The 19715-nt window shown below is 45.7% G+C and overlaps 1 protein-coding gene across 2 annotated transcripts in view; it reads right to left on the bottom strand.

Moving 5' to 3' along the window:
* The window catches only part of JAG2 (jagged canonical Notch ligand 2), a 178118-nt gene that overhangs the window by 7820 nt on the left and 150583 nt on the right, over positions 1 to 19715 (bottom strand). For both annotated transcript variants that reach the window (XM_068254255.1, XM_068254256.1), the window contains 6 exons: positions 17206 to 17322; positions 15824 to 15851; positions 15492 to 15577; positions 4543 to 4656; positions 4308 to 4423; positions 583 to 822 (listed from right to left, as the gene is read on the bottom strand). In XM_068254255.1, the coding sequence (XP_068110356.1) occupies positions 583 to 822; positions 4308 to 4423; positions 4543 to 4656; positions 15492 to 15577; positions 15824 to 15851; positions 17206 to 17322 (701 nt within the window). The remainder of the gene's footprint in view (positions 1 to 582; positions 823 to 4307; positions 4424 to 4542; positions 4657 to 15491; positions 15578 to 15823; positions 15852 to 17205; positions 17323 to 19715) is intronic.

The raw sequence follows: 19715 nt of genomic DNA, 5'->3' as shown, positions 1-19715 counted from the left end.
TAGGATCTTTCACTTAAAAGGATCTTAGTTCGTGATCATATATGCAAAGCTTAAAGAGGATCTGTAAGGGGGAGCATGAAAAAAAAAAAAGGCCCCCGGGGGTATTTACCTTGGGAGGGGGAAGTCTCTGGGTCCTAATGAGGCTTTCCCCCATCCTCCGTAACAGCTGCAGAAAAACTGGGCTCTAGGATCACAACAATCCTGAATGCGCTTTGCGCAGGCACAGTAGCGGCTTTCATTAGGGCTCAGGCGGAAATAGCCAAGCCCTATTTAATCCAATCTATTGTGCAGGCGGGTGGTTTGTGCGCAGTCGAGCAGATTTGATCGAGCTCTGCCATTTCCACTTGAGCCTGAATGAAAGCCGTTACGCCGGCAAACAATGTGAACGTTCCATTGGCTGTCCATGCAAGAATGTTCCCGCACTGCAGAAGAACGCACATGAAGAGGGATAGTGCGGTTCCTCCTTAACAGTTGCCAACAGGTTCTACACAGCAGTGCCAGACTTAGCCCCCCAAAAATGAAAAATTGGCTCAAAACAGGTTAAAGGCTAAAACAAGGAACATAGAAGGTGCAGATTCCTACCTGTGGAATTTTCTCACTGCTGAAGAATAACGTTATCCGGGCACAGTTATTGTCCAGATATCCGGTGTTGGGCACGCACTTGCCATGGAAGTTGTCAGGGGCACTGCATTCTCCCCATTCCTGGCACGGTGGCTGGAAGCAGATCACAGATGACATCTTTGGCTCACACTCCTGATCTTGGGGGCACTGGCTCTTGTCATGACGCTTCTCAAGTAGGCAGGGCTTGCGCCCACACCACGTCTAAAGGCACAAGAGACATTACATTGGCATGCATCTCCAGCTGTAGAAATCAGACTGTACAAGCGTTATAGTGAAATCCAGTAGCGTATCACTACATGCATTGTTTCCATTAGATCTTGCATTTGAGCTCCCGAGGGACAGTTCGGGACATGACTACTGTGTATACTCTATAAAGTGCTGCAGGAGATGTCAGTACTATTCACATAGAAAAATTATGAAATTATGACTTGCATTGCTGCTAAAGAAGGTCAGAATCCCCATCCCTTCTCTAGATCTGCTCATCCGCTTGTGTTTACGTACACTTCCTGAGCAGTGGGAGGAATATCCGAAGTAATAGCGCTGCCCACGAGTCTGGGAGAGGTAACCAATGACAACCCCAGTGGGCTGGTTCCAACAGGCTTTAGAAATGGGCACACAGGACTAAGTCCAGTATTCTGGGATCTCCAAAAACACATGTGGGCAAGCATTATTTCTGTAAATGTGGCAATTTAAAGGCAATGTAAAGGCAAAAAGATACTTACCTATGGACAGGGAAGGCTCTATAACCCATAGAGCAGGGCTTTTCAACCCTGTCCTCAAGTACCACCAACGGTGCATGTTTTGTGGAAATCCACAGAGATAGTTAATCAGCTCTGCTGAGTAGCGATGATCAAGGAGATGCAAATTGTTCCAAAATTATGCAAATGTTTATGCAAATGTATGCAGTTTGAAAATGGACCAATCAATTTAAACCCAGGTTTAAATTGATTGGTCAATTTTCAAGCTGCATACATTTGCATAAAAATCTGCAAATATTTGCATCAACTTAGATAATTTGCATGATCACTGCAAATTTTTCCGTGATCATCCCTACTGCTGAGATACTAATTACCTCACCTGTGCAGGTTTGTGGTTATCTGCAAAACATGCACTGTTGGTGGTACTTGAGGACAGGGTTGAAAAGCCCTGCCATAGAGCAGGGGTCAGGAACCTTTTTGGCTGAGCGAGCCATAAATGCCACATATTTTAAAATGCAATTCTGCGAGTGCCATACAATATGTTTCAAGCTGGCACAGTGCGCATGCGCAGCAGAGGGCTCCCGTCCCTGCTGCCATGATGATGTGCATACAGATGATCCTCTGGGCGGCAGAAGAGTCACACGTCTTCAGCTTCATTTGGGTTTCAGCAACATCAGCAATTTCCCCGAGAGCCAGACAGGAGGAACACCAACTAACAGCTTGTACAATTAGCTAGCTGACTTGGGGGTTGATTCACTTTGTAGGATGAGATCCCCGCACTCTTGCCCAATAGACTGCCTATCGGGCCAATCACAGTGCAGGGGAATCATCCTACAAAGTCACTGGACTCAACAGGGTCCAGAGTGGGACAGTTGGAGCAGCTGTTAGTTTTGGGATAGCGTGAGTAAGTTCGTAGTGCATGCTACAGCAGTAGTGTGCCTACTTTGAAAAGTTTACTTGCTCTGCTACACTAAGCTGCGCTGCTTGAGCAGTGTAGCTTAGTGAATCAACCCCTACTGATTTGCCTGTGAGCCAGATGCAGCCATCAAAAGAGCCACATCTGGCTCCCGAGCCATAGCTTTCCTTACTCTGCCATAGAGCCTTCCCTGTCCTCTTGTTCCTCATTCCAGCACCGTCACATCCGTTTAATCAGCCGCCTCAGGAGGCTTCTGAAGCACTTATGTACCCGAGTGCTTCCAAAGACAGTGGCTCTCTACTGCACATGCACGAGCAAGCACGGTCATGCATGTGCAGTAGAGCCACCATCTTCAGAAACCCTTGGAGACATGAGTGCTTCCGAAGCCTCCCAAGGGCTCACAGATGTGTATTCGACCAGTTGGTCGAGTGCACACAACGGGGTGACAATGCTGAACAAGGGGAGCAAGAGAGGACAGGGTGTGTATTCGACCAATTGGTCGAGTGCACACAACGGGGTGACAATGCTGAACAAGGGGAGCAAGAGAGGACAGGGAAGGCTTTATAGGATCCACAGTCTTCTCGCGCCAGTTATTCTGACTTTTTTTGCCTTTACATTTACTTTACCTTGGACCCTATATCCGTGTTCTCCCTAGACTTTTTTTCCAGCTGGGTGGCAAGAAAAAGTAGCCGGGTGGGGCACGAGGGGGGGAATGCAGAGTCAGCGCAACTCTGCTTGCAGTATAGGAGTAGGATGAGGAGGTGAGCTGATGACAGCCGGGTGCAGGGTGGAGCACCCGGCTAAAAGAGCCTGGGGAGAACACTGCTATATAAATGTATACTTTTCTGTATAAATATTTCATGTGAAAGACATGTCCATATAGGAACGTATACCAAATAAGGGCCAATAAACACATTAACTGAAGCTGACACATACAAAAATGTGAGGGCTTTTAACCACATTGGAGATTACAATTATAACATTAAGAAGAAAGGGGGGATTGAGTGGGGAGAGTTTGAGAGGGAAAAAAAAAGGCAGCATGCATCAGCTATGCGAATCCTGCCCTGGTCAGCATGTCACATTTATTTGCATTAAAGCAAACTTACGGAGGTTTTCATCCTAGTAAACTTGTGGCACAGCTATATACCCTACAGTAATGCCACCTAACTAGAATACGCTGCTATCACCAGTGAGTCGTGGGGTTAGGCTGGATTTGCTTTGAAAGCCCAGCCATACCCTATCATGCCATGCCTCCAAGACAGCCCTTTTGCATTAGCCATGCCCTCTACTCTCTGATGAGGTCATCACCTGGTCTCTGTACCTATACCAAAGCCAGGTAAGTGTCAGCTACCATGGATGGAAGGAGATGGTAGAGCACATACTTACCTTCTTATTTGACTATGAAGACTCGCTGGAGCTTAGCAAAACCTGGTTTGTTCAAGCAGTCAAGAGCTGTTGCGGTAATGCAGCTGGTTCATGTAGCCTTACCACCAAGCAGTGACATTAAAAAAAGTGTACCTGAGGCGGTGTGGGGAGAGAGGGTTTAAAGAATGCCTCTGTCCTCTGTGCCGCTCTCTGCACTCCAGATCTAACCACAAATAGCTTGTCGGTAGACTAACAGGGGTAGCGGCGACCCTTGCAGGAGAGGCACTTCAGCAAAAGGCTCCCTCTGGTGTTAGGAACGCCCTTCCTCAGCTCTTAATGGCCCAGCTCTGCCTCTCCCCACCTATCCTCTGCCTCTCGCACTAATCAGGACCTCAGGTCGCAGCCATTTTTTCTTCCAAAAATAAACCTGAGGGATTACAGGGCGCAAAAGCGGCAACTGAAGCTGAAGCTACCTGAAATGTATATAGCCCCATATATTAGGTTGCCCGTTTGTTTTTTTACAAAAATGATCCAGCTTGGGTCCTTTTGAAGGTAAGCTTTAAAAGGTGCTTACTTTAGCTGCAGTTAAAATACATGCATTTCCTATAATGGAGGCACATCAGATGCCATTTTACATGTTCCTGGAGTTCAGGTTTCCTAGTTTCATGAAGAGGCGGTATAATCAGGGTTGGGTGAAGAAGTCCTACCTTGGTACACTCGACCACCCCGTCCAGACAGTGACAGCTATTGCACTCCTCATCCCATTTGCTTCCATGAGGGTACTGCATTCCTTTCAGCCAACAAGTTCTCCCAAAGCCAATCACTGAAAGGGAAGAAGGCGAAACATCACGCACAAATCCCGTTCAGATCTGCTGCCAAACAGTCCATATAAACGCTTAGAAGAGTTCCTAGCACTTAAGCTAGATACATTGCGCTAATTACCTTCCTGGCAGCGCGACCCTGCTCGTCCCGAAGGGCAGGTGCACTTGTAGCCGTTGATTTCATCTCTACAAGTGGCACCGTAGGCACACGGAGAAGACTGGCATTCATCGATGTCTACAATAGATTAAAAAAAAAGGAAAAACAATAGTACAACAAGCCATACTTGGCAGAGCTTAGCTGTCAGCATAATAGACTGCGATCAAACGTGGTTCAGTCTGCTCGGCTTATAGTACAAAGTGTGCAACACAAGGCAGTGGCCTATTTAAGGGCTGCACAGCTGCTTATATTTAGCCATTTGATCTCCTCTGCAGGTTGCCCATAAAAAAAACAACCCACAAACATGTTCTCTTCTAAACAGTTCTAGAGCATAAAAAGGCCACATACACAGCAGTAACTTTAGACTGTGCTTTAAGGAAAAGGACTGGGATACCAGGAAAAATGTAAGGGTATATAAAGACCACAGCACACAGACAACTTAACCACTTCAGGACCACAGTCTTTTCGCCCCTTAAGGACCAGAGCCTTTTTCTCCATTCAGACCACTGCAGCTTTCACGGTTTATTGCTCGCTCATACAACCTACCACCTAAATGAATTTTACCTCCTTTTCTTGTCACTAATAAAGCTTTCTTTTGCTGCTATTTGATTGCTCCTGCGATTTTTACTTTTTATTATATTCATCAAAAAAGACATGAATTTTGGCAAAAAAATGATTTTTTTCACTTTCTGTGCTGACATTTTTCAAATAAAGTAAAATTTCTGTATACATACAGCGCGAAAAATGTGGACAAACATGTTTTGGATAAAAAAAAACCCATTCAGTGTATATTTATTGGTTTGGGTAAAAGTTATAGCGTTTACAAACTATGGTGCAAAAAGTGAATTTTCCCATTTTCAAGCATCTATGACTTTTCTGACCCCCTGTCATGTTTCATGAGGGGCTAGAATTCCAGGATAGTATAAATACCCCCCAAATGACCCCATTTTGGAAAGAAGACATCCCAAAGTATTCACTGAGAGGCATAGTGAGTTCATAGAAGATATTATTTTTTGTCACAAGTAAGTGGAAAATGACATTTTGTGACAAAAAAAAAAAAAAAAAAAAGTTTCCATTTCTTCTAACTTGCGACAAAAAAAATGAAATCTGCCACGGACTCACCATGCCCCTCTCTGAATACCTTGAAGGGTCTACTTTTCAAAATGGGGTCATTTGTGGGGTGTGTTAACTGTCCTGACATTTTGGGGGTGCTAAATTGTAAGCACCCCTGTAAAGCCTAAAGGTGCTCATTGGACTTTGGACCCCTTAGCGCAGTTAGGCTGCAAAAAAGTGCCACACATGTGGTATTGCCGTACTCAGGAGAAGTAGTATAATGTGTTTTGGGGTGTATTTTTACACATACCCATGCTGGGTGGGAGAAATCTCTGTAAATGACAATTTTTTAATTTTTTTTTACACACAATTGTCCATTTACAGAGTTATTTCTCCCACCCAGCATGGGTATGTGTAAAAATACACCACAAAACACATTATACTACTTCTCCCGAGTACGGCGATACCACATGTGTGGCACTTTTTTGCACCCTAACTGCGCTAAGGGGCCCAAAGTCCAATGAGTACCTTTAGGATTTCACAGGTCATTTTGCGACATTTGGTTTCAAGACTACTCCTCACGGTTTAGGGCCCCTAAAATGCCAGGGCAGTATAGGAACCCCACAAATGACCCCATTTTAGAAAGAAGACACCCCAAGGTATTCCGTTAGGAGTATGGTGAGTTCATAGAAGATTTTATTTTTTGTCACAAGTTAGCGGAACATGACACTTTGTGGAAAAAAACAATTAAAATCAATTTCCGCTAACTTGTGACAAAAAAATAAAATCTTCTATGAATTCCCCATACTCCTAACTGAATACCTTGGGGTGTCTGCTTTCTAAAATGGGGTCATTTGTGGGGTTCCTATACTGCCCTGGCATTTTAGGGGCCCTAAACCGTGAGGAGTAGTCTGGAAATCAAATTCCGCAAAATGACCTGTGAAATCCTAAAGGTACTCATTGGACTTTGGGCCCTTTAGCGCAGTTAGGGTGCAAAAAAGTGCCACACATGTGGTATTGCCGTACTCGGGAGAAGTAGTATAATGTGTTTTGGGGTGTATTTTTACACATACCCATGCTGGGTGGGAGAAATACCTCTGTAAATGACAATCTTTTGATTTTTTTACACACGATTGTCCATTTACAGAGTTATTTCTCCCACCCAGCATGGGTATGTGTAAAAATACACCCCAAAACACATTATACTACTTCTCCCGAGTACGGCAATACCACATGTGTGGCACTTTTTTGCACCCTAACTGCGGTAAAGGGCCCAAAGTCCAATGAGTACCTTTAGGATTTCACAGGTCATTTTGCGGAATTTGATTTTCAGACTACTCCTCACGGTTTAGGGCCCCTAAAATGCCAGGGCAGTATAGGAACCCCACAAATGACCCCATTTTAGAAAGAAGACACCCCAAGGTATTCCGTTAGGAGTATGGTGAGTTCATAGAAGATTTTATTTTTTGTCACAAGTTAGCGGAACATGACACTTTGTGGGAAAAAACAATTAAAATCAATTTCCGCTAACTTGTGACAAAAAAATAAAATCTTCTATGAACTTCCCATACTCCTAACTGAATACCTTGGGGTGTCTTCTTTCTAAAATGGGGTCATTTGTGGGGTTCCTATACTGCCCTGGCATTTTAGGGGCCCTAAACCGCGAGGAGTAGTCTGGAAATCAAATTCCGCAAAATGACCTGTGAAATCCTAAAGGTACTCATTGGACTTTGGGCCCTTTAGCGCAGTTAGGGTGCAAAAAAGTGCCACACATGTGGTATTGCCGTACTCGGGAGAAGTAGTATAATGTGTTTTGGGGTGTATTTTTACACATACCCATGCTGGGTGGGAGAAATAACTCTGTAAATGGACAATCGTGTGTAAAAAAATCAAGATTGTCATTTACAGAGGTATTTCTCCCACCCAGCATGGGTATGTGTAAAAATACACCACAAAACACATTATACTACTTCTCCCGAGTACGGCAATACCACATGTGTGGCACTTTTTTGCACCCTAACTGCGCTAAAGGGCCCAAAGTCCAATGAGTACCTTTAGGATTTCACAGGTCATTTTGCGACATTTGGTTTCAAGACTACTCCTCACGGTTTAGGGCCCCTAGAATGCCAGGGCAGTATAGGAACCCCACAAATGACCCCATTTTAGAAAGAAGACACCCCAAGGTATTCCGTTAGGAGTATGGTGAGTTCATAGAAGATTTTATTTTTTGTCACAAGTTAGCGGAACATGACACTTTGTGGAAAAAAACAATTAAAATCAATTTCTGCTAACTTGTGACAAAAAAATAAAATCTTCTATGAATTCCCCATACTCCTAACTGAATACCTTGGGGTGTCTTCTTTCTAAAATGGGGTCATTTGTGGGGTTCCTATACTGCCCTGGCATTTTAGGGGCCCTAAACCGTGAGGAGTAGTCTGGAAATCAAATTCCGCAAAATGACCTGTGAAATCCTAAAGGTACTCATTGGACTTTGGGCCCTTTAGCGCAATTAGGGTGCAAAAAAGTGCCACACATGTGGTATTGCCGTACTCGGGAGAAGTAGTATAATGTGTTTTGGGGTGTATTTTTACACATACCCATGCTGGGTGGGAGAAATAACTCTGTAAATGGACAATCGTGTGTAAAAAAATCAAAAGATTGTCATTTACAGAGGTATTTCTCCCACCCAGCATAGGTATGTGTAAAAATACACCCCAAAACACATTATACTACTTCTCCCGAGTACGGCGATACCACATGTGTGGCACTTTTTTGCACCCTAACTGCGCTAAGGGGCCCAGAGTCCAATGAGTACCTTTAGGCTTTACAGGGGTGCTCAAAATTTAGCACCCCGCCCACTTGCCAGGACAGTTAACAAACCCCACAAATGACCCCATTTTGGAAAGAATACACGCTAAGGTATTCCATGAGGGCCATGGTGAGTTCATAGAAAATTTTATTTTTTGTCACAAGTTAGCGGAAAATGACATTTTGTGAAAACAAAAACAAAAACACAAAACCACAATTTCTGCTAACTTGTGACAAAAAAATAAAACATTCTATGAACTCACCATGCACCTCACGGAATACTTTGGGGTGTCCTCTTTCCAAAATGGCATCATTCGTGGGGTCTGTCCTGGCATTTTAGGGTCTCTGCAATCATTACATGTATGGCCAGTATTAGGAGTTTCTGCTATACTCCTTATATTGGGCATAAGGGTAATGCACTGTGGGCTGAAAGGAAAAATGAACGTCAAACAATCAATCAATGTGGATGCCAAAAAATTTTGAAAAAAAAAAAAAAGAGGAGGAAGGCGTCTGCCAGGACATAGGAGCTGCCGCCCCAAAAATCCAAACCCACCAGCTCGTATGCCCTGGCAAACCTGATTTATCCATTCACACTGATCGATGTGGATGAACAAATCATTGCCAGAGTTCTTTTTTGATACAAAGTGTTTGCCAAAGCATATGAATCCCCAACACCACTCCTCGGCCCATATGCCTCGGCAAACGTATCTTTTTGACTGCGGAGGAGAAATCTCGTCCTGCAGCGCTACATGCACCGACTTGTGTGTAAGCTGACAGACGCGCAATGTTCTGTCAGGATGCACCATCAGTGCTGCAGCTGATTGGTCGGTCTGGATAGAAAAAAAGACAAAACAATACAAAAAGGAGGGGAAGGCGTCTGCCAGGACATAGGAGCTGCCGCCCCAAAAATCCAAACCCACCAGCTCGTATGCCCTGGCAAACCTGATTTATCCATTCACACCGATCGATGTGGATGAACAAATCATTGCCAGAGTTCTTTTTTGATACAAAGTGTTTGCCAAAGCATATGAATCCCCAACACCACTCCTCGGCCCATATGCCTCGGCAAACGTATCTTTTTGACTGCGGAGGAGAAATCTCGTCCTGCAGCGCTGCATGCACCGACTTGTGTGTAAGCTGACAGACGCGCAACGTTCTGTCAGGATGCACCATCAGTACTGCAGCTGGTTAGTCGTTCGCTCGGTCCACCTGGAAGGTTATTGGATGGAAAAAGAGAAAAAAAACCCCAAAAAACAAGCAAGCAGCAAAGCAATTACTTCATTAACATTAATAACCTTTGAACTTTTTTAATAAAAAACTTAACATTGCAAACCAAACATTAACTTCTTTGCTTACCTGTTTTTTGTTTTTTTTTAACTTACCTCCCGAGGACAAACCTCTCCTCCCCCATGGAACAATGTGCGAAGTGCAAATCGCACAGAGTTGTGGCGAAATACATTCCGCAATTTGTCCCAAGTGAAAGGAGAGGTTTCTGGCAGCCCTGTGTATTAGGGTCTCTGGAAACCCGATGTTTGGTTTCACACTGCATATTGACATATCCGGTGGGTCGAGCCCGCCGCACCGTATCGTCCAAAACAGACCTTCAGGCAATACCACAAGAGTAGCATTCGGCCTAGTAATGAACTGCGTCGCCATAGACTAACATGACTTCCGCGCCGATCGATATTGCCACAGAAGCCACGCAGTAACGTAGGCATGCACTAGCGTTAAGTCAAGCACTTCCGGCGTAGGGGGGGACCGCAAAGTGTGACTTTTGCTAGGCATTTTGCCCTAACGCATCGCAGCAGTGTGAAATAGCACTGAGAGACCCTTGTGTGCCTACCGCTGTGTGTGGAGTTCCCTATTCTCTAATAGTGTACCTGCTCGTGGTACCTCTCAAAACACTCCCCTAGGCATAGGCCAGGCTGGTCAGGACAGGTGGGACAATAAACAGTGGTGTCACGCCTTATTCCAGCCCTGCTGCAGACACGACAGCGTTTTCTTCGGATTCGTTGACCTGGGGTAGTCGGAATTGGATAGGCGTAATGCCTTCCATGTAGCCGGCTAGTTGCATCTTGGGGTTGGGCCACGGCACCTCCTGGATACAGGAGTTCCATCACGATCTGTTTATTAAATTGAATAAACGAGCCAGTTCTCCCAGCCTTACTGTAGAGAACAAAGCTGTTGTAAATTGCCAATTGAATGAGGTAAAAAGACACTTTTATACCAGCGTCTTGTTTTTCGAGCAACTAAATAGGGCGCTAACCTCTGGTCATTGAAGTCCACCCCTCCCATGTTAGTATTATACTCGTGGACGACAAGGGGTTTTTCAATGACCTTAGTTCGCCGTTGAATTTCAACTGTCGTGTCTGCGTGAATGGTGGACAGGAAGTAAACCTCCCTCTTGTCTTTCCATTTCACCGCGAGCAGGTCGTCAGCACACAAGGCGGCCCTCTGCCCCCGTTGAAGTTTGGTGGTAATGAGCCGTTGGGGGAAGCCCCGGCGACTAGGCCGCACGGTGCCACAGCATCGGATTTTTTCTATTTTTAAGTGCTGAAAGAGGGCCACACTTGTGTAATAATTGTCCACAAAAAGATGGTACCCCTTCTGGAACAAGGGTGACACCAAGTCCCACACAACCTTTCCACTGCTCCCCAGGTAGTCAGGGCATCCGACCAGCTCCAATTTTGAGTCTTTTCCCTCATAGACCCTAAAATAAGATGTATAGCCTGTGGCCCTTTCACAGAGCTTATACAGTTTCACCCCATACCGGGCGCGCTTGTTTGGGATGTACTGTTTGATGCGAAGGCGCCCGGTAAAGCGTATGAGGGACTCGTCTACGCAGATGTCCTGGTCAGGGGTATAAGCATCTGCAAATCTGGATGACAGGTGGTCTATGAGGGGTCGAATTTTGTGGAGCCGGTCAAAAGCAGGGTGGTCACTTCGATGACAGGTTTCGTTGTCATTGAAGTGCAGGAAGCTCAGGATGTTCTCAAATCGTGTCCTGGACATGGCAGCAGAGTACAGGGGAACATGATGTGCTGGGTCCGTAGACCAATAAGACCGCAACACATTCTGCTTTACTAGTCCCGTGTGAAGGAGAAGGCCCAAAAAAATTTTCATTTCGGAAACTTGGACTGGTTTCCACCGAAAAGGCTGGGCAAGGTACTTTTCTGGATTGGCGGTTATATATTGTGTGGCCTTACGGTTGGTCTCTGCCACAATTAAGTCCAAGAGATCCTGGGTGAAGAACAGATAGAAAAAGTCTAGGGCCGATCCTAGATTATCTGTCTCCACCTGGACTCCAGACTGGGCGGTGAAAGTGGGAAGTACGGGTGCGGCGGAATCAGGGGATTGCCAATTTGGGTTTGCCAGCACCTCTGGTAAATTAGGGGTAGTACGGGCCCGTCTTCTTGGTGGCTGCGACTGGGATCTTACTGCACGTGCCACCGAACCAGTTTCAACTTCCATGCTGGTGCTCGCCACTTCACCAGGGTCTACGGAAGTACTGGTGCTAGGTCCAGGAGATGTTGTGCTGCTGGTGCCTGCCCCACTATGAAATCTCAGACCAGCACGAACACCACTCTGCTGCCCTTGAGGCTGATCCTGCGCCACCTGCGGTCCAACAACATGGGGTGTGGTACGCCTGGCTTTAGCCGGGACCTCAACCTCGTCATCACTATCGGTCAGTGAGCCACTGCTCAATTCAGGTTCAAACTCTGACCCGGAAGATTCGTCGAATGAGGCGTCCCAATCGTCCTCATCCGACTGGGCCATGTACCTGAGAACCTCATCATCGGAATACCCCTTTCTTGCCATGGTGGGCTGCTAAATTTAGGGGGTATTCCTCTGAGACTACGCAGAAAAAAGAGCACCTACCTAGCAAAAGGGAGTATTTGAGAGGTAGAAAGCTGTGCTCACTGAGTTTTGATAAAAAAAATAAATCAAAACTGAGGTTTACAGTGCCACAGCTATTGTACAGTGTTTTTTGCAGTGATCAGAAAAAAAATTCTGTCACTGCGGTGGGGCGGGCTGAACGCAAGTGCAGGCGAACGATCAGGCCTGATCGGGCAAACACTGCGTTTTTTTTTGTGGATCCTAGTGACCCTAATAGATCTGACTGCGATCAGTAATGATCACTTACAGATACTATATAGTACCAATGTTGATTAGCGACAGTGATGACGCTAATTAGTGACTGTGGTGCAGTGGCCTGAGCACTAACTGACACTTACAAAGGGGCCTAGCTAACTGGCCTAACTGCTAACACTAGTGATACTAAAAAAGTGACAGTTTTCACTGTTTTTAGATCACTTGGATAGTGACAGGGGGGTGGTGGCGAGTGGGGAATCGGAGGCAATCAGAAACAATCACAGGACAATCAAAGGCAATCACAGGGCAATCGCAGGCCAATCACAGGGCACTCAATTCCCGGGACAATCAAAGTCAATCACAGGGCAATCAAACCAATCACGACACAATCAAAGCCGATCACAGGCCAATCACAGGGCAATCACAGGGCAATCAAAGCCGATCACGGGACAATCAAAGCCGATCACGGGACAATCAAAGCCGATCACGGGACAATCAAAGACGATCACAGGCCAATCAAAGGGCAATCACGGGACAATCAAAAAAATCACGGGACAATCAAATACAATTACAGCACAATGAAATTGAATGTCAGCACAATGAAATTGAATGTCAGCACAATCAAATACAATTGCAGCACAATCAAATACAATGCACTGGGAAGGTGATTGGGGGGGGGGGGCTGAGGGCGATCTAAGGGTGTGGGGGGTTGATTAGGTGCCCGCACGGGGCAGACTGGGTCCTGATCTGGTGGGTGGCAGACACAGGGGGTGACGATAGGAGATCAGTGAGGGATTACAGGGGAGAATAGATGTAAACAATGCACTGGGGAGGTTATCAGGAGGGGGGGGTCTGAGGGCAATCTGAGGGTCTGGGTGGGTGATCAGGTGCCCCCAAGGGACAGTTTAGGGTCTGCGCTGATGGGTGGTGGTGACAAGGGGTGATAGACAGGTGATAGATGGGTGATAGACAGGTGATCAGTGGGTAAGGCAGCTATATAGCTGTATACACTATACAGGGGGGTGGTCTGGGAGGGGGGTCTGGGGGGGATCTGAGGGTAGGGGGGGGTGATCAGGGGACCCTAGGGGGCAGTTAGGGACCTAACCTAGGGGATAGCGTCCCTAGATAGTGACAGGGAGTGATTGATGGGTTTTATGGGGGTGCTTGGGTGCAAAATGTGGTGTGCTGGGGTGAGCAGGGGGGGTTCTGAGGGCTGGGGTGGGCGATCGGGTGGTCTGTGTGGGTAAAAACGGGTGTTGATATGCTCACAGTAAGGGCTGCCGTCCTCTCTGATGGTCGCACGACGAGTGACCATCAGCGGAGGAGGCAGCCAGTATAATACACTTTGTTACAATAACAAAGTGTATTATACTCCTCTGATTGGCCGGATCGCCGCATTTGAAACCCGCCGGCGCTGCTAATTGGCCGGCGGGTTTCCGTGCAGAGTGGGCGGAGCCTATTGCCGGCGGCGATCGCGTCATTGATGACGCGATCGCCGCACAGCCACCGCTGATGCCGCCCCCGCCGATGGGCGTATTGCGGTCGTTTGGGCCCGGACTTTGCCGCCGCCCATCGGCTGGGGGCGGTCGTTAAGTGGTTAAAGCACACTTGACCTGAGCAAGGACACCTAAGGTGAGCACAGAAGTAGGTTCATGCTGGATTCACATACTACCCAGTCTTCATATTCACTCCTTGAAAAATATGACTTTTGGCTAAAGTCAAAATTTTCAGAGAGGAAGAGGCAGCCTTACTTCAAGGTTTCATCCCATCACCCTCCTTTTCCCTTTAAGGCATACCAAATCTGGCCCTCCGAGCCATTAAATTTGGCCCTCAAGTGGTTTCCGCTTTACACTAGGTTTGTTCCACTCTAGACCACCAGGGAAGCTATATTGGAGGTGAAGCCCTAGAACACCAGGGAAGCCATATGGGGGAAATAACTAAACACTAGGGAACTGTATATGGGAGGGTGGGGGCTTCTAGACACCAAGGAACTGTATAGGGAAGGGAGGACCACTAGACAACATGTAACTGTATAAGGGCTGAAGGGGGCCATTAGACACCTGGGAACTCTATAAGGGAGGAAGGTGGCCAATAGACATTGAGGCTGGCCCACGACTAGGTCCCAGTGTACAATTTCGGCCCACTTTGCATTTTACTTTTGACACCCCTGCGTTAAGGGTAGTGCATGGATTTTAAAAGATGAGGAAATGGGAAGGTGATGGGAGGGAATATCGCCAAAAGCCTGCCCGTCTGAAAATTACAGCAGCTTTGCCCCAAGTCAGGTGTCCATTAAGCTGGCCATGCATGAACAGATAAGGGTACTCGACATCTCTCCGATAAAAGTTAACCTACATTTCAGCTTGTACCATTTAATATTAGATCAGTTATCAAGATTCTTATCCAATGTCTGTTGCAACAACTACAGCTTTGTGCTCTTCAAAGCAGTACAAAGCTATGCAACCTTCAATTACATCCTGCTCCAACCACATCTGCCTGACACCAAGTCATAGGCCCAATCAAAAGGGACTCAGAGCACCTCTCATGGGCATGCCTTTAAGCCAGACGACTTCCAACAAAGTTGTGCTATGACCCCTCTGGAGGAACTTCTTGCAATAGCTATGCGTGTCACTTCCTCTTCCTGCTTCATTCAGTGATGCATTTCTCTAACAGAGAAGACGGGTGACCTGAAAGTTATAACATAGTCAAAATGGCCGCCACAATTTAATTAAACTGAAATAGAACGAAAACTATTTGGTGTAGAATGGCGATTCGGGCATCAAATGAAAGAGGAGGCACAAGCTACATAATGGTATGCATCTGGAAGTACTTTGCAGTACTGGTCGGATTCTTAAAGGCATGCCCATGAGAGGTGCTTGCAGTCCCTTTAAATAATTATGTAAAGCACCTTAGGGTTTTTTTTTTCTTAATATGAAGAAAAAGAAAAGGAACTAATCGCTTACTTATTCTGCAGTCAGGCCCAGCAAATCCAGGAGCACATTCACAGCGAAACCAGTTCACGCCATCAACACAAATGCCCCCGTTGTAACTGTGGAAGAGGAAAATAGTGTTTAGTGGCATTTTAAAGTGTACAGACCGTTCCCCATTTGCCCATATTTCCCCCGGTATGGCATATAAAAGTCCATGTTACACGTTCTCAGAGGAAACCCAGCACACCCAAGCTAAATTGAAACTTTGTGTGTTCTAAACTTTTCCAAACTCTCCAGGACAATTCCAAATGTATCAGACATGGGTCATCACAGTGAAGCGCACAACAATAGGGAAACTCACTCACCATGGGTAGGGATTGCAGTCGTTGGTATCTAGATAAAATAAAAATATGATTGTATAAGAACTTGTCACAATGAATAGATATACAACTCAGGCATATTTGGTAGGAGAAGGACATTTCTATTTGAATTGGTAGCAGCCCACATTTCTTATGACATCTGAAGTTATAAGAGGCCAATCACCAATGAGAAATGCCACAACGCAAGCAACAGTCTGCTGTATAAACATGGATGATTATTGAAGTTACTACGGGAAAGGGGGGGGGGGGGGGAGGTGTTTAGTCCAGTACTATGAAGAGGATCAAAGAACTCTAGAGTCTAAACTTGTCAATTAGTGCAGCTACATCAAGCCATTAGGAGGCCTGCCAGTGCTGCGACTAATAACAGAAAAGAGTTGGGGCCACAGGCAATAAACTGCAGGGAAGACTGGAGAAGGCTCTGAGCTGTATAGGTTTCCGTACAAAAGGACAACTATCTTCTCATATTTCCTCATCTTAGATACATAAACATTTGAAAGCATTTCCAAACATATCCTGTGTGTAAACAGGTTTACTTTCGCTGCAGAGAGCAGTACAGGCTTGCTCATCTCTGGCTAACTAGCAAACTTAATCTTTGCAGGCCAGGAGACACACTCTGCCTGTGTCTTGATTCTGTTTCCTCCCTCTGCTGAATAGACACATCACCCTAGCAACAGCCGAGTCACATCAGCAGAAAAGGAGAGATCAGAGTGAAGACACTGGCAGAGAGTTTCTCCTTGCCGGCAATGATTACATTTGTCGATTAGCCAGAGATCAGCAAGCCTGTACTGCTCTCTGCAGTGACAATACATGTTTTTTCACACGGAACACTTTCAAATGCTCTTTTATGTACCTAACAGTTTTTGAAATGTTTGTTTTGGGAGAATAATACCACTTTAAAAAGTGGGAATAATGTGTATCACGTATTTTCTAAAACGCACTTTGAAAATGATTTCTAAGTACATCTCTTTAAGCAAATTTCTAAGTGGCTAAAGAAAGCAAGACACCTCTGTCTGATCATACAGCCTGCTTATAGGTAGAAAGTGCCGGGCTTTCTTTAAAAAAACAAAACAAAAGGGATGACACAAATAAAGCTATTGAAGCAGGCTGTAGAGGGAGTGTGAGAACAGAGCTGAAAGGAAGGGTGAAAGCCGGGCTATGTATAAATCTGTCTATAAAACGCTTGTGGATCATCTTTCTTCTTCATGTCCTCTGAAGACACAAGCTTCTTTTTCATAGCCTGCAGCAATCTCCCATCCCAAATGAGTCAAATATGTTGGCAAATAAATGAAAGGATAAAATATGTTCACAGACACGCCCTATCTATATCCTAAAGGAAGAGAAGAAGAAAAAAAAACGCCAAGGCTTACTCTGTGTGCAGGTACGGCCCTCCCAGCCTTCTTTACACATACATGAGAAGGAATCTCCGCTGCCCACGCAGGTCCCGCCATTTGCACACGGGTTGGGGAGGCAGCTGCTGTTCTTGGCTGTTAAGAAAAATAGATATATAGATTTACAAAAAATATTTTTTATATTACTTTCCTTCCCTTTATCACATTAGATTTATTATACATCTTTATATAGGACTGACATACTCCACAGAGCGGCACAAAGAATGTTTTAGCAGCATTGTTCACTGTCACCAATAAGCATTTAAAGGGATACTGTAGGGGGGGGGGGTCGGGGGAAAATGAGTTGAACGTACTCGGGGCTTCTAATGGTCCCCCGCAGACATCCTGTGTTGGCGCAGCCACTCACCGATGCTCCGGCCCCGCCTCCAGTTCACTTCTGGAATTTTTTACTTTAAAGTCAGAAAACCACTGCGCCTGCGTTGCCATGTCCTCACTCCCGCTGATGCCACCAGGAGTGTACTGTGCAGACACAGACCATACTGGGCCTGCGCTGTGCGCTCTTGGTGACATCAGCGGGATCGAGGACACGGCAACGCAGGCGCAGTGGTTTTCAGACTTTAAAGTCTGAAATTCCAGAAGTGAACCGGAGGCGGGGCCGGAGCATCGGTGAGTGGCTGCGCCAACACAGGATGTCTGTGGGGGACCGTTTGAAGCCCCAGGTAAGTTCAACTCATTTTCCCCTGACCCCCCTACAGTATCCCTTTAAGTAACAGAGTCCCAAAACATCACAGGTGCTCCCATTCTGTGCGTGCCACTGCATAAGACACTGTACTATAGACCTGAGGAAGTGGGCAGTTCTCGCGAAACGTGTCGTCCTTTCCTGTGTCCAATAAAATTACTTTCCTTGAACCTCCTGCTTGAGGTAAGACTGCTTCATTACACATGTTTACCTGTTGCATACTACATCGGGACACCATCTCCCATTTTGTGTAGGTTTTCCCCTTTCCGCAGGGGCGTCCCCTGAGATAATTATCCAGTGGTCCTTTTCCTAGAGTGCGACCCAAACTAACCTCAAGAGCATACCCAATTTGTGTGGAGACGGAATTCTCCTCCTGCCTAATATACTGTGGTTGCCTGCCTAATAGTAACCTAGGTTTGCAAGTAGCATTTGTTTCACACATTTTATTGTCTGGAAATACTACACTAACTGTAACAACCTGTTTTTGGTTTCCTTTTTCCTCTACCAGTTCCTGAGGTTTGTCACCCAAACTTCATTGTCTGGACATACTTCATCAAGTCCCAACACGCATTGTTATCACTACACAGAGCTACCGGGCATATCTGTCTGCTTGGTTTATTTAAACGTTCTTGCCTGAGCTCTGAGTGTGAGGCTGAGGAATAGGTCCCATTGGACACCTTAGATGGCAAATGGTAATTTAATATATATAAACGTTTATGAAACTGTTACATAAAGTGCCTAACCGTTGGGATTTTAGAAAGTTTTTTTCCTTTTACTCCTATTTCCACAAATTTATCTCCTCTTAATCTAACCTACAGATGTACCTAACAAAAAAAAAACCAAACTCCTGATACTCACCTGCACGGGCCATGTGACACCTCTTCCAAGTGGAGTTCCTGGCACATCCATACATCAGGACTCACATACAGGCTAGTCTTACCATACTATTGTCACCATGCCCTTGACTTCTTTTTAGGGGATGCCATGAGGAAGTTCGGCTCACATGTGCATCCCAGAATGCAGCACACCCCTCGAGTTGTAAGCAGGACTGTGGAGTAAGAGTAATTTTGGGAACGAAGAGTCCGAATTAGAATATTTTTGTACCAACTCCTCAGCCCTGGTAAGTATTAGAATAACGAGTCAGAGCAGTTTTGGGAACCCCAAGTCGGTGGTTTCATAAACTGAGGAGTTCATAAACTGGACCCTGACAGAGATCATCAGTATGAACCCACTATTCAGACTCTATAAATCTGTGTAGAACGAATAGCTTTTTGACACCTAGATGGTTTCTACAGGTCCTGGATCTATATAGGTAGATGCAAAAGCTGCAGGCAAGGACAACCAAAACCACCAACCTGAAAAGTTCACTTCCATAAGGCAATATTATGATTTACATTAATTGATATTTTGGCTTGTTTAGATTTGAGTTTAGTTTGTTTCTAAGGTCCCCATTGTTGATATGGTCCTAACTTTGCCAATGAAAAACAAAAACACACATGGTTTTGAAGAGAACGTATGCATTCACCCTGCCACAGTGACCAGGCTTGTCGGAGTACGATGGGAGGAAGGTCTTGCTGCACCCTAACAGGAAGCTGTGTAAGTTGTTCCTCAATTGTGATGCTCACCATTTTGAAATGGCCACCTCTTTATAGCGCAAGTCTACTTCTCATAACCTTGCAGTATATTTCGTACCACACACACACACACCACACACACACCTTACTTCTGATAACAGAAAATTGCTCTTGTCGTGACCACACCCACCAAGACCCACTAACAGCATGTTTAC

Source organism: Hyperolius riggenbachi, chromosome 9, assembly GCF_040937935.1.
Source record: "Hyperolius riggenbachi isolate aHypRig1 chromosome 9, aHypRig1.pri, whole genome shotgun sequence".
Lineage (NCBI taxonomy): Eukaryota > Metazoa > Chordata > Amphibia > Anura > Hyperoliidae > Hyperolius > Hyperolius riggenbachi.
This window is presented reverse-complemented; position numbering and strand designations above follow the sequence as displayed.